The 23,986-nt window shown below is 44.3% G+C and overlaps 1 protein-coding gene and 1 long non-coding RNA gene across 10 annotated transcripts in view; one reads left to right on the top strand and one right to left on the bottom strand.

The window, feature by feature from the left end:
* Positions 1-23,986, top strand: part of znrf3 (zinc and ring finger 3) — a 228,316-nt gene that overhangs the window by 145,940 nt on the left and 58,390 nt on the right. For all 4 annotated transcript variants that reach the window (XR_010967188.1, XM_068005681.1, XM_068005680.1 and 1 more), the window contains exon 3: positions 23,883-23,957. Coding sequence is in view for 3 of the 4 variants with exons in the window: in XM_068005681.1 (XP_067861782.1) it covers positions 23,883-23,957 (75 nt within the window). In the remaining variant the exon portion in view is untranslated. The remainder of the gene's footprint in view (positions 1-23,882; positions 23,958-23,986) is intronic.
* LOC137342055 (uncharacterized) overlaps positions 16,119-23,986 on the bottom strand; it is a 51,360-nt gene continuing 43,492 nt past the window's right edge. For 4 of the 6 annotated variants that reach the window (XR_010967193.1, XR_010967189.1, XR_010967195.1 and 1 more), the window contains one exon: positions 21,083-22,656. This is a non-coding gene — a long non-coding RNA (uncharacterized lncRNA). Of the gene's footprint in view, positions 16,614-21,082; positions 22,657-23,986 lie in introns of those variants that run through there. The other 2 variants (XR_010967190.1, XR_010967194.1) reach the window with 2 other exon arrangements.

The following is a 23,986-nucleotide window of genomic DNA, read 5'->3' as shown; positions in this document are numbered from 1 at the left end:
TTAAAGAAGCACTGGAGCAAACATGGCATGGAAACGAGTTCTATAAACAACTGCTCCATTATTTTAATCAGTGTGTTTGCAACTTTTTTAAAGAAACTACATTTTAATTCCAGTGTTAATTAGAGGTGCCAATGTTATTCTATAATGGTGTCTGAACTACAGCCTATAGGCCACAATGGCAATCCTGCCCTCGAAACCAAGGCGACTCAGCCCTACTTGTGCTTATATTTTTTACTCGCTGGTTTGCCCTGCTTGAATTTTGTGGGCCTGGAGGTTTGGAACGGGCTGTTTTTTTAAGCCCTGTTGCTTCATCGATGGATAAATCCTAAATCAGAACACGAAGATCTGTTAGTGTCAGCAAACTGAGATATATGTAAATTAACGGGAACATGGATTGAAATTTTAACTGTGGCCCCAAATCTCCACGGATTGAAGCTATGTGACCCGTGAAGACAGAACGGTCGGTGTACTAGTTTTAAAAATGCGGCCTTGGAATTCCACATGGGTTCTCCCAGTCTCCGGCTGCAACGTCAACAGGAGACCATTGGTAACACCAGAAAAACGGAGTAAGTGGCCATTTACACCATTTCTCTGGGGGTTTTGCTGGTTTCCTGGCAAAGTTAAAGCAGGAGATTGAGGAACCCCATGGAATTTCCAGGCCTCCATCTTTAGGTGAAATAGGTTAATCAGATTCAATTTCTTTTTGACATTCTTTTCTTTTTAAATGTAGGTATCTTTTCTTTACTTTTTCTTATTTAAAACTATTTTCTCTTATAGCACAGGGACATATGGGCTGTGGACTTTTCCCATGTTGGATAGTTTCCCCTCCCTGCTCCAGTTAATCCAAACAAATCTTGCACCTCGCTTCTGCACGGCGTTCCATCTAGGGCCCCAGATGTGAAATCCGAAAACCATTGGGTAATGGCACCCTTGAGACTTGAACTTGCCACCTCTGAGTTGGGCACTTAGCCTTCGCCACTATAGTTGCCAGATCTCATTTGTTCTTACTTCAAACCAAGTTGGTTAATTCTTTGAGGCAGCAAAATCAGATGAGCTTAGATACCCTTCAGGATCTGGCAAGTGTTGTGGTCACTTGACTAGTCTGACCCCCTGGCCCCAAGACAAGCCGGCTACAAAAGCCATTAATATCAGCAAAGACAATACGAAGGTTTTCGAAGAAGTGCAGTGAATCTGGTGTGAGCTACTGAAAGATACTCGAGGCAGTTCAGACATCCACAATAGATGAAGTGATAGAATATTATTTGACACAAAATATGAAACAGATTCTTGCAATCTGTACATGTCTACTGGCACAGACCCCAAGTCCTTCAAAACAACCATCACCAACCCCCTCCGTCTTTTTCTCCAACTATGCCCAGTCTCCAACCTGCTGTTTCTTTCTAAACTCCTGAAATGAGTGATTACCTCGTAATTATGCTCCCACCATTCCCTACTTGAGACCTTCCCAGTCAGGAATCCACCAACTCCCCCTCCAGAACTGAGACTGGCCAAAGTCACAAACACCATCCTGTATGACTGTCACCAGACCCATCATCTCCCCTGTTCCTCTCTTCTACCTTAAACACCATTACTGCTCCAAACTCCTCGAGCGTCTCTCCTCCACAGAGCACATCTGTGGCACTACTCTCTCAGGATTCCACACCGACTTCTTGAATCCCCTTCATTGGTGCCTCCTTCCCTCCAATGGCTTCTCCTCTCATATCTGTATTGCTACTTCTACTGTACACCAGGGTGTTAATGATTTATTACATGGTAGCAGAGAATGGTTGCCCTAAAGGTGGAGGCTGGAAACTACGATTTTTTTTTTGAACAAAAAAAAACTTGAAAGCCTAGTGGCCATTGTGGAAAACGGCAGAAAGCAAGTTTAAATCGTCGAGGTACGATTTCCCTCCGATGTTCTCGGAGTTTGAACCATATGACCATGTACAGTGTACACAGGGGTCCCATCCATGTAATAAATTGGATAGCCAGCTGGTGAAGGATAGATTACGAGCGCCTAGTCTTCAGTTGCTTCCATCCCTTTATTCACAGAGATCCACATTACCCACACCACACCCGAGATAAGCTCTCATATAAATGGATACAATAGTGTCCCCAATTGATACGCACCACCTGAATACAATTGATATAAATCATATGAATACAATTAACAGATTCCCTTCTTTCTCTCTTTAAATATAAAAAAATTAAACCTTATACAATACAAAAATCAAAAACTTCCATACTCTGTACAACTTATACTATTCAAAGCATTACATTGTGAGGCGACCCTTCTCCAGGACCCCTAATAATTTCTTTGTGCATGTATTTCTTTTAGTAAAACAATCCGACAGTTGATGGCTTGAATCCACCCATTTAATTTTAGAGATTTCCTTTCTCTTCAGCATTTGTTTCAAGCCAGCAAGGTCAATCCGTAATCTTTTATCACTCACATTTTTCATAGAGTGTACACAGGGGTCTCAGCCTTGTCCTCTTCCTCTTCACCATTTATATGCCACCCCGGGGTGGCGTCATTTGGAAGGCCGAGATCAGTTTCTACGTGCAGGCTAACATCACCTGGCTCTACCCCTCTGCCTCCTCCATTGACTCCAGTCTTGTCAGTCTGCTCTCCAAATCCCTGTTCAAAATTTAGGGCCCAGTTAAGACAAAACTTCCTCCAACTAAATGTCAGAAAAATTGATGCAATCCTCTCCGGCTCCTGCTAACATTTGTGCACCTCCAGCCTGGCTGCCATCTCAGGCTAAACCCAAAGGTGTGAAGTTCAGATTCCTCTCCTGTATCTGATCAATACAGCAGATCTGTGCATTCCTACCTTTTGAAACGCTGCCCTCCTCAACTCTCCTCCTCTGCTGCCAAAACCCTTATTGATACCTTTATCACCTCAAGACTTGAAAGCTCTTCCACTCTCCTTCCACTAACTCTACAACTTATTGAAAACATCACTGCCCACGTCCATACCCCCATCACCCACCCTCACCAAGCTCCACTGACTCTCTGTGCCTCAAAGTAGCAGACGAGCCCCACTTTTTGATGACTTCTATGAGTTGCCACTGGGGGCAATTTTAAACTAACCTGTCCGGCGGAAAACTGACGGGATTGGGAGCAACGCTGGTTTTACATCCCACTCGAATTTATTCTCCGTTGAAGTCAATAGAGAGTAATACTGGGCGGGGAGTAAAACTAGCGGTCCGCCCGATCCCGTGGGTTTCCCGCCCGATGAGTTAGGTTAAAATTGACCCCCATTGGCTTTGCTTCTGCTCAGTGTCTTAACAGTCCCTCAATGTTGACAGATATGGAAATAGTCTTTTTTTGGAGGGGGGCAGGGAAGAGAGAGAGAGAGGGAGATAAAATTATTTTTTCTCTATGAAGGAATATGGAATAAATTTGAATTTCATTATCAGTGCACCAAGCAATTCTGGAGTTTAGTTAGCACTTCAAAATCTATCGGGCTTATTCACTTTTAATTTCTTTAAACTAATAGGCCCAGTTCGTCTGAGCATTATCCCCCTTATTAAATGTTTCTTTTGATGTAGTGTTGCATTTTTCTTTTAATAACAACAACAAAAAAAATCCCTTTAGGATTTTTTTTTCCTGTTTACTAAATTCACCATAATTGTTGAAAGATTAATAAAAGCCAATGAGGGCTTTCCGATTCCCCCCACCAGCTGCAGCCATATGTAGGCCCAGAGAAAGGACTACAGCCTCTTTTTCTTTTAAAGAAAAACCACCTTCTAGATCCTTCTCATTGAGCAGGCTGCCGGCTGCTTGCCTCTTCGCCCCTCTCCTCCTCCTCCAGCTTCCAGTGCCTCAGCCCAGTCACGTCTCAGCAAGCCTTGCTCCCAGCCCCAGCTTGCTGCATAAACAGTTTCTGTTGGCTCCCTTTCATCTCGTGGGATGGCAGGAGGTGCCCTGAAGTGTCTCTCGGAGCGGCGCTTTGAAGTCCCAGGCTGTCTCCTTGCCGGAGAGAGAAGACGGGGAGAGCAACACACACACACACTGTCGTAGTGATGAATCACAAGGGGACAAGGAAGAAATGACATATGTCTCATTGTGAAAGGAACAGTAGTTCCTGTTTTCTCTCATGACTCAACTCTAATACGAGCAGGTTAGTTAGCCATGGCAGAATGAACAATTGGCAATATCTCATACCTCAGGAGTTGGACATTAAAATGCAAACTAGAAAACCTCTTTTTAAAAAAAAATCTCGTCCCCTTTCTTGCTGATTTTATTTTTATGCTCCCCTTGTTGACTCCAGGGTTTCACGTACACCAGATACAATCACGTACTTCACCCAAGTGTCCACTTTTCATCTGAGAGTCCAGGCAGTGAGTGTCAGCGGGATATCTGGCGTGGGGGTGGGGGGGGAGAGAATCAAAGCTGAAGCCCGATCCTGTCCTGTCCCAACATCCACACTTTCAGCTGGGACTGGGAGGGGCACTGAATTGCAATCAGGAGCAGGAGCAACCTGCAACCCCCAACCCAAGGGCACTGAAGCCAATTGTAGAATCCCCTACAGCCACGGGGCTGGGTTCAGCAAACCCGACGGACCGTGGATCAAACCTGGGATCTTCCTTGTCCCGCTGGATAAAATCTCTCCATGATCGGGAGGCCTTGGCTGGAAAATTTCACTGGTAGTCTTTCCCAATTGGGGATTCTTGCAAAATGGCTGCCCGCAGATCCTATGAATATAGAAAGGGAATTCAGTCCAGCCTCCCATCACTGCCAGCAACATCACATCAATCTTTTAATAATCTCTTCAAACACCCAATTTTTTAATAACCAGCAGCGAAGGTGTACTTCACACAAAGGCACCAAGTTAAAATTGCTGCATAATTGTAGGCTTGTCAAGTCTTACTCCTTTGGAGTGAAACATACACCTTCAGTTTTGATTTTAATTTTTGTTTTAAAACAAATGACCTGTTTGTACATGTCTGAACGGTTCCATAATAAACCCTACTCGATGGCTTCAGAATCTGGCTTGCTCTTTGCATTTATGAAAGCACGATCCTGATGTGGATGAACCCAGGAATCTCTGGTAAAAGCTTATAGATATTAGAGAACAATACGGCGTGACTGGTTCAGGCTCCATTTTATGTCGTTCTGGGTGTGTGGGGAAGAGGGAGTGGATCGAGGTGGGGCGGAGGGGAGTAGATCGGGGGGGGGGGGGGGGGAAACAGGGTCTGGATCGGGGGGGGCATGCCCAGCTGAAAACCTGTTTGGCTGAGGAGGCAGGCAAGGCTTGGTTCGGCATCAGGGCTTAAGATGACTGACCAATTAAAAAAAATAATCCACACATGCCCAGAAACAGCCAGAAACTATTGCCATAAATTGACAAACATTTTGTTTTCTCTGAAACTCTTTTCCCTATTCTCCTCAGCTTCTTCAAAACAGGGATTTTAAAGTTCAGTTTTAAAAGAGGCTGATTATTGCTCCAACCCCTGCCTGGTAGCACTGCAGTCATTAAACTAGCTTTACACTGTCCGTGTCATTAGTCAAGTTTAGGACTTGCATTTACATAGGACCTGAGCACTTCACATGCAATGAATTATTTTGAATGGTATGGAGTGTTGTTACATAGGGAAACTCAACACCAATTTTGGACACAGCAAGCTCCCATGTACAGCCATAAGATGAATGGCTAGTTAATCCTCATTGGTGATGCTGGACAAGGAAGGAATACTGACTGGGACACTGGGGGAATTCCCTAATTTTCTTTGAATAGTGCCACGGGATTTTTCTACATCCACCAGAGCAGGCAGATGGAATCTCGGTTTAACGTCTCATCTAAAGGACAGCACCTCCGACAGTGCAGCACTCCCTCGGTACTGCACTGAAGTGTCAGCCTAGATTATGTGCTCAGGTGCTGGAGTTAAGGCTTGAACCCACAACCTTCTGACTTAGAGGTGAGAATGCTATCAGTGAAGCCAGTGATCTCTTGTTTTCTAACCCAACTGTAAAGCAGGGGCCATCAGCAAATGGATATTTTAACCCAACCATTGACAGATCAAAATGTGAAACAGGCTATTGAGATTGATCTCCCTCTCCCCATCAGTGAGCAAATGAACCATGTGATGTAATACGAAATCATTTAGACCAGGACTGCCCCGGGCTTAATTCACGGTCTGAAGTCTTGGCTGAGGACAGGATTGGGCTCGGTTGTGATTCTTCTCCCATAGTTGAATAGCCTCCCCACGCTCGCTACACTTCAAAAATTGCTTGAGTGATGTACTGAATTGTATCTCGGCATGAGGCAGGGCTTTCAGGAGAGGCGGGGGGAGGGGGGGGGAGGAGGGAGGAGAAAAGGGAGGAAAATTGGAGCGGGTTAGAGACTTTATTCCCAGCTTAGTAAATTAGAGGTCTGTTGGAGTGGGAGGTGTTAAAGGGCTGATGTTGCCGCACTTGCAGGAAATGTTCGACAGGCTCACTCCACCAACACTTTGATCATCTACAATCAAGTTTTTATATTTTTAGTTAAAAATTAACTTGATAAGATGTGATTGAATCATCACACATGTCTGTTTACAAACACAGTGTTCCAAAACCCTTCACCGTTTGACGACACCGCTCCTTTAATTGTATATAATCATTGTATTTGCACTTCAGACAGCTTCAAACCCCTGGGTTTCACCATCAGTGGGATTTAAAGCACTTCTCACTAAAGTTCAAAACTTAAAGGCACATTATTGCCTTGAATTTCCTGATTGCATGCCAAAAACACTACAGAGCACTACATAGAGCATAGGCTTCTGGACAGCAAGCCAGACATGTTTGTGCATAAACTTAGGCCAGTCAAAGTACTGAAACTCAGAGGAACCACAGGTTTGCTGTCACTTTTACAATGAAAGATGCTCTTGAAGCATTTCAAAGGTGGGTTCTGGGTGTTATCTTTTTGAAATGGATTTACAAACTGCTCACTGTGAAGACAGTAGCAGACAGGTACATGATGGCCATTCTGACTTTTTTTTAACAGCCCCTTCCCCCCCCCCACCCTTCTCCTCCCGGAACTGTCCTATTAATAATCAACAATATCTGGCTTGCAAGCCCTGACAACAAAGACCCTTTTATTGTGATTATTTGGTGGTGGGGTGGAGGGGGAGAGGGGATCGACTTCCATTTATTTTAATGCCCGGCACCACCATGGATTATAGATTGGCAGCTCAGGCTGTCTCACAACAGCCTCCCTCTTGCAATGGTGATTCCTTCATTTCTCAGTGAATCAACGTTTGTGGTAGATTTCTGTTTCTCAATGTTAATTGAAAAATGTCTAGTGAACAATCACAGGAACATGATCTAGTGGTCAGTCACACGTCAATGTATTTCTAGTACAGTGTATGTTTGGAAAATAGCTGCAAACCAACATTCATTAACTATGGAAACAACCATCCTGCATGGGTTGGAACAAGTCAAGCTCTCACAATCTGATCCAAGAAACCTGGGCCTAGTTTTTTTTTCCTCTCAAAAGATTCTATCTTCAAGAGTTACATAGATGGTGGTGCAGTGTTATGTCACCTTGATATGCCTGCCACAGAGAGCAGTGGGATACAATTATACAGGCGTGCCATGCCACCATGGAGAAGCCTCCAGCAGAGGCCCAGTCCGTCCACAGTGGGAAGGAAGAGCAGAGGGAGAGCCTCACTATGTTGCTGCCATTCATCTCCAAAAGGACGGTTAAACAGAAAACCGACAGAAACTTGAGAACGTGTTTCCTGCCCATACTCTCGGCCCATAATGGCGGATGATGCAGGGAAATGACATAAGGGTAGGGGAAGCAAGATAATAGACCAGGACTGGTCTAAATATGTAGCTTCTTCTGTGGTCTAATGGTTAAAGGTGTGGCATACATGTCATACAGACCAGAAGGTCTCAAGTTCAATGCCGAATTAGTTGATATCATTTGGGGCACTAGGGAAGGAGGGAAAAAAATCAGCCAAGGCCCCATTCCTGATCCATTATCCGATATGCGATTACACCCCCACCCCCAATCCCCACACACCTCCCTAGAAAGCACTTGCATGTGGACTTCAGGTGAGAACAGGATCACTATTTGCGTCCACCCGAGAGGGCAGACGGCTGCGATGCCCCAACAGTTGAATAGACATTCAATATCCAAGCTCACACATTAAGAATCGCCCCTTGGGTTGAGGTAGTGGAAGTCTGTCAGCATCCATGGAACGTACCAGAAGGGAAAGAGAGGAAACTGGAGGAAAGAAACGTGCAGAGAATAGTGTGGAGGCATTCAGATTTCCTGTTTAAGCAGCAGGGATCCCAGTATTTAAAAGGATTGCGAGAGGTGGGATCATTGACAAAATTCAATAATAATAATTTCAAGCACGCTATCAGCCATCTGTAACCGGGCCCTGGTTCCCAGGTAGCGGTGACACAGATATGTTTGTCTCACTCTGGTGTCTGTCACTTCAGCAGACGTAAAAGTTGTGAGTGCGGTAAAACAGAGAACCATGGCGTTCTGAAGTAATCTTACTTTTCTCCTATTTCTTTTCTATATATTTGAGTAGTGATAAACTATTGTGAAGGTAACACTCAGCAGGAAGTGTGGCAAGTGGGCTGCAGGTGGTAGCAATTTATTCTGCACTATAGAAATACTAACTTGCGCTGTAATTTGCTTCCAACGTAATGCCCCCTATTTAACTTTTTTGAGGTCGTGCAAATAATGAAACCGGAGAAAGGAACAAAAGGAATAAGTGGAAATGAAAAACCGTACATTGTGTATGGTATCGCCACTGTGTACTAGCTCTTTAAATGTCAAATGTTCCTTAATGCTCTCAAACAGCGCAGATCAAAAACTCTCCTGTAACAACTGCAAATTTTTAAAGGGGCACTTTCTTCAGGAAAAGCGTTTGGCCAATCCTTTTTGTCCGGGGAGGGGGGAAGGCTGTGTACTTTTTTTTCACATTAAAAGAACTTGCATTTATATAGCGCCTTTCATGACCTCAGGATGTCCCAAAGCTTTACAGCCAGTAAAATCCTTTTGAAGTGTAGTCACTGTAGGAAACATGGCAGCGAAATTGCACATAGCAAGATCTCGCAAACAGCAATGAGAAAATGAGATTTTAGTGATGGTTGAGGGATAAAAATTGGCCAGGACACCAGGAAGAGCCCCCCTGCTCTTCTTTGAAATAGTGCCATGGGATCTTTTGCGAACACCTGAGAGGGCAGACAGAGCCTCGGTTTAATGTCTCATCTGAAAGACAGCATCTCCAACATTGCAGCCCTCCCTCAGTATTGCACTAGGGTGTCAGCTTAGATTTTGTGCTCAAGTCTCTGGAGTGGGACTTGAACCCACAACCCCTGACTCAGAGGTGAGAGCGCTACCCTCTGAGTCACGGTCACTTTATTGGTAAGTGGCAGTTTTCAAAACAATTCAAGGTTTTGCATAACATGTTTAAGAATAAACAATGAAGGTTTGCCAGAAACTTTCCATGAAGATCGCATTGCCTCTGATGATCTGTATAATCGAGCAATGGTTTCTGAGGAAGGGATAAAAACTAGGGAGGTCACTACTGAAGTGTTAGGGAATTCTGGATGTTCGCACATTGACACTGGAGCTTAAACATTCCTAGTTTTGGAAATTCCACTGGATTTTGAAAGCCATCTCTTCAAACACTGGTAACGGATTGGTCACTCATCTCAGAGGAGGGTGGCAGGATCCCGACTTACTGTTCTTTCCAGATACAGGAAAAAGAATTTCACTCATGTAGGCACTAGTAACCGGGTTCCCCAACCGCAGGTCACACACAGCTGGCTGGAAGCCCATTGTAAAACTGCCACGACTCGCTAAGGCTGGTGACCTGAATGACCCACTAGAAATAGGTCGGCTTGGCAGCCGTTCTTACCGAATCCCAGTGGGCTTACATTTGGCTTGCAAGTCCCAACACTTGGGAGGTCTGGCGGTGCAGTCATGGGTCTCTTGCGATATAAAAGTGCTTATTTCTCTACGCAGTGAAGAACCCAGGCTTCCTGTAGGGAGGGGAAATGTGACTCACGCTGGACTACTAACACGTGCCGTTTTAGCAAGGCGAGGGATTAGGAAAAGCATGGCAGGGAGCAGGTCACTTTACTGCCCTCCATACAAGGAACTAAAGCCGTGCTGGGTTGTCGCCTTTCCTCATTTGTTTCATTAGAGCATCTCTGCTCCGTGGAAATAATCCCACCAAAGACAGCTCGGCTGAGGTAGGGAACATCTTTGTGAGTTAATTGTGGGAGATAAATACCATCCTAATCAGTTGGTATACTTTACGCTCTATGCCATGAAGATGCAGTGCTCTCAGACTGATGTGGGAAATGGGTAGTTTACGCTTAATTTGAAGTCGCTCAATTCAATTGAGAATTCCCTACATTACAACAGTGACTGTACCTCAAAAGTACTTCAATGGAGACAAAGCACTTTGGAGGTCATGAAAGGCGCTATATAAATGCAGGTCTTTCTTTTTAACAGAGGGCAGGAGAAAGTTCTTTACACAGAGTTGCACGGCTGTGGATTTCAACTCCAGGGTTGGTGGTTGAGAGACACTATGGCCAAGAATTTTGTTCTGCCACTGCGCTGCAATTTACACGTGTAGACGGTGTTTTCATCAAAGGTACGTTGGCATAGTGACAGAACGTCCAAGTAAATTCAGAGCCCACGTTAACATTCAAGAGGGGATTGGATAGATGGATGAAAGAAAAGGGGTTGATGGGATAGGGAAACGGGTGATTTGGACTGTTTACTTGCATAGGGGGTGAACGCTGACACGGACTGGTTGAGCCGAATGGCCTGCTTCCATGTTATAACTTCCATGTGTTTTTATGTATCTGATCATTTGGAATTTTTACGATTGCTAAACACCCACTTTTCTGTTATTTTATGTTCTTAATTTGAATTGCTGGATCATTTCAATTGTTTTATGGGCAAATTGTATTATCAGGAGTAATATAAAGGAGCACAAACTACACCCTGCCATCCAGCCCCTCAACCCTGAGTCAGGTAGTCAACGTGTAATCTGTGGCACTGAAAGAGTTAATGGCCCACGTTTCTCTTTCCATGTTTAATGCACCTGCAAGAAACAATTCTATAATTAAAGGCAGGTAATACAAACTGTGACAGCTTGAAAATTAAAGACTTGAGGCCTTCCTTCAGAACCAGGGTTTGGGAAAACAGAAACATTGGGTGGCCTGAAGGGAATAGTTTCTCCCTCCAACCCTGTTTTTCAGGCAAGCCTCTGCACCAGAGGGATAGCCTTGATGGAGGTGCTTTTAGCCCTTCACTGAAAGCCATTAATTATTAACCAGGTCAGCAGACATCAAAAGGGGCAGAAACGTTAACCGTGCTCGCTGGGCTGCGGTGGAAACGCTTCGGCGATGAAACCTAATTTCCCAATTTTTTTCCCCCACCCTTTCTTTTTTTTTGATCAGGAAGTTGATCATCAAAGTTTAAGGAGGTCGGAAAAAAAAAAGCTGACCGGTAAAATGTGCGGCACAGTACAACGCAAGGGCCTTGTACTTAAGGTCTGGAGAAGTCATTCGCAGCCTTTTACATTTCAACACACGCATAAGGTTGCCAACCAGCCAGGATTGCCCTGGATGCTCCAGGAATTGGGCACTGTTGCAATCAACCCAGGAGAAAAATCGTAGGGACAAGAAAAAGAATCGTGTGTTTTTTTTTTCATTTTCTTTTATCGCTTTCTTTTATTAGTTATAAAAAATATTGGAGATGGGGAAAATAGCTGATTGGGCGGGACGGTTGGAGGTGGGAGGCCAAGTGATGAAATCTCCAGGAATACGTCCAACTAGAGTTGGCGACCCCTGCACACACACACCATCCCAGCCACTGAGGTAAAACCAGGGTTTCTTCCCCAATGTAGGAGGGAGGTTAGTGAAACATTTTAGGCTCCTGGTTAATAGGTTTCAAGACAAGACGACACATTTAAGTTTTTCATAAGGCCTCTGTAATGGGGATGGGTGATAATGTCAGTGCATCTCTGCAGACCAGTTGATGCAGTAGAGTTTATTCCAAATCTTGTAAAATGGGAGCTACCGCCATGTAGACTTGATTGGAGTTTGGTGGATTTGCAATATATACTTTTTGGTTCCCTCAGCCCCAGTTCAAGATAACTGGCAAAAGAACCAGAGGGGAGATGAGGAGAATTTTTTTACACAGCGATTTGTTATGATCTGGAATGTACTGCCTGAAAGGGTGGTGGAAGCAGATTCAACAGTAACTTTCAAAAGGTAATTGGATATATACTTGAAAATGAAACATTTGCAGGGCTATGGGGAAAGAGCAGGAGGAGTGGGACTAATTGGATAGCTCTTTCAAAGAGCCAGCACAGGTACGATGGGCAGAATGGCCCCCTGCTGTGCTGTACCATTCTTTGATTCTCATTTTCTTTCTCCTTCAGCAGTGCTGAGGCCAACTGTAGCATCTCAGCTGCTGTCCCAGTTGGAGAGGGAAGATAATTGAAATAAAACCCCATTGCTTTTTTAAAAATATATATATAAAATAAAGTAAGTTTGCAGATACACCCTTCTCGGCATTAAGGTGCGAGCCAAGCCTGTGGTTTGCGAGCACTTGGCATCTCTGTTGACCCTGCTTGCACAGGCCTTTATCTCTTTGCTCACTGAAGCTGCTCTGATTGCTGATAAAAAGAGATAGACTGAGTAATTATAGGCCAGTCAGTCTAACATCGGTGGTGGGCAAATTATTGGAATCGATTTCTGAGGGACAGGATAAATCGTCATTTAGAAAGGCACGGGTTAATCAAGGACAGTCAGCATGGATTTGTTAAGGGAAGGTCGTGACTAACTTGATTGAATTTTTTGAGCGGGTAACAAGGAGGGTCGATGAAGGTAACGCGTTTGATGTATTATACATGGATTTTAGCAAGGCTTTTGACAAGGTCCCACATGGCAGACTGGTCAAAAATGTAAAAGCCCATGGGATCCGAGGGAAAGTGGCTAGTTGGATCCAAAATTGGCTCAGTGGCAGCAAGCAAAGGGTAATGGTTGACGGGTGTTTTTGCGACTGGAAGGCTGTTTCCAATGGGGTTCCGCATGGCTCAGTACTAGGTCCCTTGCTTTTTGTGGTATATATTAATGATTTTGACTTGAATATGGGGGGCTTGATCAAGAAGTTTACAGGTGATACAAAAATTTGCCGTGTGGTTGATAGTGAGGAGGAAAGCTGTAGACTGCAGGAAGATATCAATGGCTTGGTCAGGTGGACAGAAAAGTGGCAAATGGAATTCAATCCAGAGAAGTGTGAGATAATGCATTTGGGGAGGGCAAACAAGGCAAGGGAGTACACAATAAATGGGAGGATACTGAGAGGTGTAGAGGAACAAAGGGACCTTGGAATGTATGTCCACAGATCCCTGAAGGTAGCAGGACAGGTAGATAAGGTGGTTAAAAAGGCATACGGGATAATTTTCTTTATTAGCCGAGACACAGAATATAAGAGCAGGGAGGTTATGCTGGAACTGTATAAAACATTGGTTAGGCCACTGCTTAAGTGCTGCATACAGTTCTGGTCACCATATTACAGGAAAGATGTGATTGCACTAGAGAGGGTAAAGAGGAGATTTACGAGGATTTTTTTTTTATTCGTTCATGGGATGTGGGCGTCGCTGGCAAGGCCAGCATTTATTGCCCATCCCTAATTGCCCTTGAGAAGGTGGTGATGAGCCGCCTTCTTGAACCGTTGCAGTCCGTTTGGTGAAGGTTCTCCCACAGTGCTGTTAGGAAGGGAGTTCCAGGATTTTGACCCAGCGACGATGAAGGAACGGTGATATATTTCCAAGTCGGGATGGTGTGTGACTTGGAGGGGAACGTACAGGTGGTGGTGTTCCCATGTGCCTGCTGCCCTTGTCCTTCTAGGTGGTAGAGGTCGCGGGTTTGGGAGGTGCTGTCGAAGAAGCCTTGGCGAGTTGCTGCAGTGCATCCACACTGCAGCCACAGTGCGCCAGTGATGAAGGAAGTGAATGTTTAAGCTGGTGGATGGGGTGCTAATCAAGCGGGCTGCTTTGTCCTGGATGGTGTCGAGCTTCTTGAGTGTTGTTGGAGCTGCACTCATCCAGGCAAATGGACAGCATTCGATCACACTCCTGACTTGTGCCTTGTAGATGGTGGAAAGGCTTTGAGGAGTCAGGAGGAGAGTCACTCGCTGCAGAATACCCAGCCTCTGACCTGCTCTCGTAGCCACAGTATTTATATGGCTGGTCCAGTTAAGTTTCTGGTCAATGGTGACCTCCAGGATGTTGATGGTGGGGGATTCGGCGATGGTAATGCCGTTGAATGTCAAGGGGAGGTGGTTAGGTGGTTGCCAGGGTTGGAGAATTTTAGCTATGAGAAAAGATTGGATAGGCTGTGGGGGGTTGTTTTCTTTGGAACAAAGGAGGCTGAGGGGAGATTTAATTGAAGTATATAAAATTATGTATGACAGGCTTCGATAGAGTGGATAGGGAGGACCTATTTCCCTTAGCAGAGGGGTCTGTGATCAGGGTGCATAGATTTAAAGTAATTGGTAGAAGGATTAGACGGGAGCTGAGGAGAATTTTTTTCACCCAGAGGGTGGTGGGGGTCTGGAATTCACTGCCTGAAATTCACTGCCTGAAAGGGTGGTAGAGGCAGAAACCCTCAACTCATTTAAAAAGTACTTGGATGTGCACTTGAAGTGCCGTAACCTACAGGTCTACGGACCAAGTGCTGAAAAGTGGGATTAAGCTGGATAGCTCTTTCTCGGCTGGCATGGACACGGTGGGCCAAATGGCCTCCTTCTGTGCCGTAACTTTCAATGATTCTATGTTTCCATGAAAAACATGCCCAGTACATTCGGACCAACTCCAGTGGGATGACATCAGAGGTTGCTACAGGCTCCCTGCTCGGAAAACTCTGAGTCACAAGAGAATCGTAGGATACGGACACTGGTGTCCACGGGTCACTAACGTTATAGAATGCGTGCTAGTTTCCAGTTTAGTCCAAAACAAGGAGGCCAGAGGCCGCCTCTGCTCTAGAACAATGCAATGGCTTCAGACTTTGGGTGGGCTTACAAGAGAACCGATTCATACGAAGAAGCTGCGATTAAACATTTGCATTCATGTTGGATCTGGTTGATTAGCGGCGCTGAACTGAAGGTACTCTTCCAGCAGCTGCATTTTGCTGTGCATGCACTTAGTTCATGCGTCAGGTGCCGTCAAGTTCCCTGCCCCATGTGTACGTGGTCTTTTCCTTTGCAGACTCAAATGGCAGGATGCATGCACCTCCCTGATGTATTTTCCACCTCCTCCCTTCCCCTCTCCTCCCGCCCGCCCCAAAACTAGAGGTCATAAATATAAAATAGTCGCTAATAAATCCAATAGGAAATTCAGAAGAAACTTCGTTACCCAAAGAGCGGTTAGTATGTGGAATGTGCTACTACAAGGAGTAGTTGAGGCAAATGGCATAGATGCATTTAAGGGGAAGCTAGATAAGCACATGAGGGAGAAAGGAATAGAAGGGTATCCTGATAGGGTTAGATTTTAAATGTTTTGAGTTAAGTCAGCTACCTGTGTAGAAAGTTACAATGGTGACAATCTTGTTGTGACGTGCATTTACTTTGTCCCACAAACCGTATTGTGTAGGAGGTGGATGTCTTTGCAACAATGCAGTGCCTGTCCTTGTTTATAATATGCAAGCTATATTCTGACGTCCTGGGTTCCTGCAACAAGATCTCAAACCAGTTTTACATCAGAATGCATTACTTCAGCAAAAATGTATTGAAGCCTTTTTAAAAATTTGTGCTGGATCTTCACACTTCAGAAGTCTCCAGCTCTAAATAGAGCCAACGTCCATTTCCAATAGTTATTTTACTACGAATTGGTACCTGTGATCTGATGCTCCAGTGCAGCATCCTGCTAAGTCATAAGAGGGAAGAGAGTGCCCCCTACTGGACAGCTAGCACTCTGCACAGTGAGCTTTATTCTCCATTTGCAGCATTGTTCCCTCGGGGAGAAGGATGCTACAATTATGATATTGTTTTACTGCAAAAGAATTCAAACTTGAAGCATCACTATGGCAGAGGCCACTTCTGTTCTACTGAGATCACAATCAGCACAGCAGGGCCGAGCTTAACAGGCAAAACAAACCCTTTATTAGTTGAAATTTCGATGTCCTGCAAGATTGAATTCAGATGGTTTGTTTCCTTTCTTCCCCCACCCCCCACCACAAAAATGTCAAATTTTTCCACAGTTTGTGTCCTTTCTGTACGAGCCCTGTGTCATTTTGGAAGCCACATCAAAGGTTTGTGTCATTTCTTTTTCGTGAGCTAGTGTCCAGTCTGGTACTTTTGCTTCCTTTTCCATTTTCTCTGGCTGTGGTGCCTGTGACATCTGCCCAACTTCCCTCTGGTGAGTGATGAGGACACGTCTATCCAATCAATTAGGGGCCTCCAGCGGGGACTGATCTATCCATGTTCCCTCATGATCCAGGAAGATGCTGTCCATCGGAGAGGCTACTCTCTGCAGGAAGACTCCCTCTGTTCAGCACGATGATGCCAGGGATGGAAAGCTGCAGTTATGAGGAGACTCGAGATACTGGGACTATTTCCACTGGAGCAGAAAAGGCTAAGAGGAAATTTAATAAGAGGTTTTTAAAATTATGAAGGGTTTTGATAGGGTGATTAGGGAAAGACTATTTCCTCTGGTTGGGGAATCAGTGATGAGGGATCATCGATTTAAAATTGTCACTAAGAGTGCGAGGAGAGAACTTAGGAAAAATTACTTTATGCAGAGTTGTTCAGGTATAGGATGTTTTGCCACAGGAAGTAGTTGAGGTAAATACCATCGCATCTTTTAAAGGAAAGTTGGATACATATTTGAAGTAGAGGAAGGTACAGGGCTATGGGGAGAACAATGGGATTAGTTTAGGATTGCTCTTGCAAAGAACTGACAGTCACAATGGGTCGAATGACCGTCTAAGCTGAAAACATCTCAGGTTCTATGCTCAATGCATTGTAGCAAAGTTGTAAATGTGTTCTTTATACTGACGTTTCCAATTTTGATACAAATAATGAACAATTTTTCTTCTACGAAATTCACACTTCGATTATTTAAATTTTGAGGAATCCAAACTGAATTGAGAGTCTGAACGCTCATTCTACTGAATGATTCGCACATTGGGAAAGCCAATAAACATTTGAATAGCAAGGGGTAGGAATTCTGCTGAAGTTTTTGCCAGTCCACGACTTCCCCTCTGTTAAAGTGAATAGGCGGAAAATTGCGAACTGGTGAGTGCAGACGTTGTGTCCATTGAACTTTCACCTCTTTCTCGTGCAAGGTATGCTGGGAAGTCACGCACAGTTATTCGGTCATAAACCTAGCTAAGGAAGCGCAAGTTATTGCTTTGAACCGGCCTTCTGGACTTAAGCATCGGCCCTGAAATTCCACAGGTTTCTTTCAGGTGTATCATTCCCAAGAGACTGCCTGAGTTCCCCAGGAAATTGTGAATCATAGAAAGTTACGGCACAGAAGGAGGCCATTTGGCCCATCGTGTTCGTGGCGGCCGAAAAAGAGCTATCCAGCTTAATCCTGTTCTTTTGTCAAAGTTACAGTGGGAGAGTGGGAGATTTCCCATGGGATTTCAGAGCCATTGAGGCAGATCTTGACTTTGGGCGATAGTATAAAATGGGCGATAGTGAATTGGCAGCCTGTTTTACATCTCTCCCGATTTTCATTTCCATTGAAGTCAAAGGAAATAAAAATGGGGAGAGATGTAAAACGGGCTGCCAACTTGCTATCGCCCGTTTTACACTCTCACACAAAGTCAAGATCTGCCCCAACGAGTGTACGTTTGGCCTGAATTCTTCCTGTACACCAACCTGTGATTTTCCTCAAATTAATCTATTCATCTCAGATTCATACTTTGCCTCAAATCAGACAAAATCTAGCTTTTCCATTTTGATCGTATGGCTCTTCTCATTGTTAAATCTTATCATGGGACTACAAGTTCAGGGATTTGGGAGCAGGCCCAGAACAGTCCCACATCACAACATCACTTCGGATGAAGACAATCCTTCGGCTAGTTTGATCTCATCCTTCCAGAATGCCCACTTTACCCTCTTCCCATTACAGCTTCCAGCTGTTTCTTAAGCTTAGTCCAGTGTCCAAGCCTCAACCACCATTCATGGTGACCCATTCCAGCTGTTTATCACTGTCCGTGCAAAGAAATACATCCTGGACTCTTATCATAAGCTTGCTCCTCGCAACTGTGGACCTGCCTCGTGTGTCAACTACCTTGGTTTATCTGAAAGTATTACTCGGGGTTTACTTTATCCCATTATCAGGGTTTACTTTCTCTATCCCGTTAAGTATCTTGTAAAGCTCTACGTGGTGCTCTCTAAGACATATCTTATCAAAGCTGAAGAGGCCTAGATTATCCAGTCATTCCTCATAGTTCACCCCTCCAACGCCAGGGATCAGCCTCATTGCTCAAGCTCGTGGAGCTGAAGCTTTGCATCGGAGAATAGAGTCTGAGGGAAACCTGACTGTTTCCAGCCCAGAAAGTCAGCTGCATCAACAGCGTGTGTGGAACATTCCTGTGTTAGTCTGCTGAAACCCGAGCCATTTGAGCTAGGCGTTTGTATCTGGATTAAAAGATCTTCTGTTCTGCTGAAGTAAGCAACACCGTTTTATTGCACAACTCATTCTTCTCCATTTGAAGTCGGAGATTGGAGTGCAGGTGGAAGAGGTCCACTGCACCAAGTTTGGTTCGGAGTGGAGTAGAGCCGGGTGCCCTGTTAAGATCTCTCTAACCCCTTTTGCATCAAAACTAAAAATATTATGAAGTTACTTCGTTTTGGAATACGAAAGCTTTTTGGGGTGAACTCCCCCGGATGGCTCCATTGCAAATGCACTGCCCAACGTGGAAAGAAAACCAACAGCCATGAAGACCAGAAACCAAAGACCAGTTCAATTCCGTGCTGAGTTAACTGATCGTAGCCAGGAGAACAGTAGGGGCACTACAGTTGGGATTCACACCCTCTGGGTTAGGGCACCACCAGGCATTTGAGATGGAAGTCACACCTGCCTGTATATCTGCTGAGGACAGATCATGCTGGGCCGTGATGTGCCCTTAGTTTACCTCTACTCGTGGTTAGGTCTCGCACATAAATAATGGCTACTCGGAAGAGGTATTGGAGGGCCTATGCCCCCAGCATGAGTCGATGCATTAAGGAGAGAAATTAGAGGGGGGCGTGGGGGAAAAGCCTTCCAAGCACCGTATGTTCCTTAAACAATTTGAAGCAGGAAGAGACTGACAGAGCTTTTATCGTGGTAACATTGCAAAGCTGAACATGGATGCTGCAGTCGAAGGGTTAATGCCTCAGGTCTTCATTTGAGAGATTATGTCGCTGGATGAGTTTACTCCTTGAATGAAATAAACACTGCAATAAATCAATACAGTTTACAGCAGCTGCACAATTGCAGCTCTGTTCCCATTAACAGCGCCAGTGTACTGCGCACCACCCATAAATTCACTCCCTCTATAGCTGTGAGGGACACGGCCTTAATACCCAGCTCTTTGAAGTTCATAAATAAAGTGTCGACTCCCACCTTATTCTAGGAAGTCTGCGATGTTTCCACTTTTGTTTTCAGTTGCTACAGTTCTCAGCAAAGCGTCCGCACTTAAAAAAAATCCTGCTCCGCAAACTCCCCCCCACCCCTTCAGCCCCTCCCCCCTCCCCCTACTCCATTTGAGAAGTTATGTTTCCACCACTTTCTAAGGGGGAAGATTTTCGTGGTTTGTGAGTTGTAGTGGGACTAGTGTGTTCTTTATATATTAAAAGTAAAAGCAGAAAATGGTGGAAATACACAGCATCTGTAAAGAGAAAGGATAGGATACGATGTCTCAGGTGTGTATCTTTTATCGGAACAAAGCAGGTGTTTACAACACTACTTAAAGAGGCATAAGAGCACTTTGGCATGACCCTTTTCCCAAACGGATACAATTTTAGATCAGATTTTTTCTCTTGGAGGCATCTCCTGGTATTCACTTCACTACACTTCACTTCCTCCCCCTCCTGCACCCCTACCCCCAAATCCACAGCCCCAGACAGTCTGGCTGAGATCAGGAGACACAATTCAGAGTTTTAAATGCAGAGAAGTTCTGGGCAATGTAGATGGAAGCAGGTTATCTAACTTCGACTGTGAGCACAAAACTAAAGGATGCAAGCGTTACATAGAATTACATAGAATTACCTAGAATTTACAGCACAGGAACAGGCCTTTCGGCCCAACTAGTCTACGCCGGTGTTTGTACTCCATATAAACCTCCTCCCACTCTTAATAACTTCTTCCTACCCTGACCCTGTTTCCATCTATTCCCTTCTCCCTCATGTATGCAAGTAAAAAAAAGTAATAAACCTTAAGCAAGATTTGAGATGACAAGGAAAGCTTATCCCCACAGTCATGGATATGTGGATTAGGCTCATAGCTATAACAGTTAATGCTGCATCAATGAACCCAGTAATCCAGTCCCCACTGTTTACAGCGGGCGTGTTCGTGCAGACGCGATTTGCTCACTATATGCGATGGCTGGTATAACGGGGTAGCACTACGATAGTACCCTCCTAGTGTATATACTGAAACCAGAAGATTTACCAACACAATGCCTATTGGAAGTCCTTATAACTGAGAAAAAGGTGCCTTCATTAATCATCCTGAAATTGTCAGCGTAGAATTCCTCGACCAATAAATACAAGCCAGCTACAAGCGATTGTTTTAAACAACATTGCATTAAATAAGATTATTTTGGCCAGAATAAATTGATTGAATTTCTGTACAGAACCATAAAATCTTTGTCATGTTTCTTAAGAGTATTTCACTCATTACAGCACTAATACAGCAGAGTATCATGATGTGTGTAAGCAACATGAAATTAGGATACCGGAAGGACGTTTAAAGTCAGCTGCCAGAGCTTTCTAGGTTGACTTGAAAGTTGCTGTTAAGTGCTTGGACTTTTATTGGTGAAAGAATTACTTTTTGTTTTTCTTGGAGGGTATCAAGATTAAATAAAAAATACATTTAGACCAGGAAAATAAAACCAGCAGTTTTTATATCATAATTTAAAAAAAATCCGGTTTGGGATTAAAGCCGATGCACTCCTATTTCTCTTGAGTGATTGAGGAGTCCTAGTGAGTAAACACAGCTGTTTCTGCCCGAAATACACGGAGCACTTAAGACATTACAAACAACAACTTTGAAATTGACATTAATGCAAACGGATAATGGTTATCGCTTTTTAGCCGATATAAGCGACTGCCTGTTTTAAACATGGACGTTTAAGTGGTGGGGACGGTGTAGAGAAAAAAGAAAGGAAGAATTGTATTTATATAGCGCCTTTCACAACCTCAGAGCATCCTCTCTATTTTACCAAGCTTCATTGATAACAACCCTGCCACCGACGTTGCAGTAAAGCAACATGAACATATACTTGATTGATGTTGGAGCCAAAGGAGGCCATGTTTTCCCCAAGCCAACAGGCTGGCTAGATAGAGCCCACTTGTTGTTTTTCTATTGTTCTGGCTGCTGAGTAACCTACCCCACCCTCGGGCAGTTTCCGCAGCACCCTCCACCTAAACTGGCATTGCGATCTCCTTCCTAAAGTGGATCAGCAATATAAACCCCATTAGAAAAAAGGGGTTAGATGAACATCTGGTTAGTAGCGAGGCTGCACGTTATATGGAGAAGTACGGAAGGCCCTTGAACTGCTGGGACCATGGAAGGACCATACCAAGGAGAGCTACCGGTGCAGGATATATAATGGTGAACACAAGTTTAGATGGGGTAGTCTGGAGTTTTACTTGATTTACCTGCGGAGAGGAGATGGCAAGAAGAAACTTTCCTCAGGAGGTTTTAATGGGTTGGTTAGACTCCCAAGATAAGAGGGAATTCTGCATGGAGTATTGATGGAATAGGCTTGATGGGGCAAATCACCTCTTCTTGTTCTATATTTCCTTACGTTCTTGGGTCTACCACAGCCTCACAGCGCATTAGTGGTCCTTGAGGACATTGTATTCCATGTGAGAAAATGGGATTTCTCAACAGCGGAAAGAAAGGGAAGGCCCTTTGTAATGGTGAAATCCATTCATCCGTTTGCTCTCCGGGGTCTCACGGTATTAAAAAACTACGGATCTCTCCTGATAGTGGGTGAGTGCACAGGACTACTACAAATAGTGAGGTGGCTGAGACTGTAAAAACATTCTGCTGACAATTCCATCTGATCAGGAAGGAGTGGTGACATTTTGTTTCCATAGATATTTTCAAATAACATGGTGAATGTTCTGTGTTGAATTAGAAGGCCTATTGGTATTTGAGTTGCAAGTGCAAATAATTAGTGGGGCCTACCTGCCCGGTCGCCTTGAGAAAGCCTCTAATACCTTCATTTATTTTACGCTGCCATTTTGATATGACTAGACTGAGCGGTGCCTTGTGTTGTCAGAATCTGAAAGCAGAATTTTTGACTTTTCAAATCTTTAATGCCCGATGACAAGCTCGTTTGAGATAAGCAGCCCAGTAGGATGTCTTAACTTTTATAGTAGGAAACAATCCTTTCCATAGTCAAGGGGAGTTGCAGACCTCACACTGAAATAGTTTCCAGACCTCAGGGTAACTGAAAAAAAAAACAAATTCCAGTGATTGATGAGCAAGAGATGTCACGAACAGATGGTTTATCCCTTGGCTGTATTTCAACACTAATTAAAAACTTTTATCTTTAAGCTCCTCCTATTCTCCCTTGGTAAATGCACTGCGCAGTGTGGAGTTGAGCCACAGAGACTAGATTTGAACCTCGGCCTACGCTAAATTGGTTGATCTCGACCGATAAAATTGGCCACAGCATCCCCTTGCTTATGGACGGAGAAAGAAGTATTAAGCAGGGGTTAGCGCTCCTCGCTATCTAGTGGCTCCCGATGAAAGGAAAATGAATAAACACTTGGATTTAGAACTGCACTGAAAAACTTCATGTAAAATGAATTACTTTGAAGTGCAGTCACTGTTATTATGTAGCCAAATGTGTACGTGTACAAACGTTGGGTGAGGACACGATTGGGCTTGCCCGCTGACACTTGTTGTCGAGGCTTACACAGTAAGGATGGCAAGGTACCAGAGGGCTGTCGGTTGCCATGGGACCATACCCCAATATGAGCCTACAAGAGAGAAAACTGGGGGAGGGGGATGAGGATAATATTCTTATAGGGATGGCATTGGAACACCGACTTGTTCCATGGACCGGCAGAATTAAGGTTCACATTTTGACTCCTGCACCCTGCCAAACATGCTGAATTCTGGAACGTGGCCATGGTTCTACGAGGAAGCATTGAACAAGGGGGGGTCCAGTGTTTCCTCACAGGAGGAGGAGCAAGATGGATTGGTGAGAACCAACCCCAGAACCTTCTTGTATATCTCCTAGCAGCCAGTTTCAGGGCACTGTTGAAGAGACCTTCACTCACTTATCTTCTCCACCATGCATGATGTGTGATATAAGACCAACAATAGAAAGGAGAGGGTGAGCAACTTTTAAAGAAGGTGTGTTACTATTAAAAACCCTAACGTTGTATCACTTTGGTGACAATCCATGCCACGTTTAACTAATCTACCTAACCGAAGCAAGATGTATATAAGTGGGAATTTCTTGAGGGGGAAGGGCATAAAGATTTATCTGCTACAGACTTCATTCCCTGAAAAGAGCTCTGGCCATCTTGCCTAGAAAAATATTACCAGCTGTGCTATACATTGCATTGGAGAAAACTATATCACTGTCATGCTTACTGTAGTTAAACTGTTTTTGTTTCTTTAAAATATACTCTGTACTTAGAGATCTTGCATTTTGTTTTGCAGGCTAAGCGGGCGGTCCAGAGAGGAGCGACAGCTGTCATCTTTGATGTATCTGAAAACCCAGATGCCATTGACCAGGTATGGAATGGATTCTCATTGCAGATCTG

The sequence above is a fragment of the Heptranchias perlo genome, chromosome 25 (assembly GCF_035084215.1).
Source record: "Heptranchias perlo isolate sHepPer1 chromosome 25, sHepPer1.hap1, whole genome shotgun sequence".
Classification (NCBI taxonomy): domain Eukaryota; kingdom Metazoa; phylum Chordata; class Chondrichthyes; order Hexanchiformes; family Hexanchidae; genus Heptranchias; species Heptranchias perlo.
This window is presented reverse-complemented; position numbering and strand designations above follow the sequence as displayed.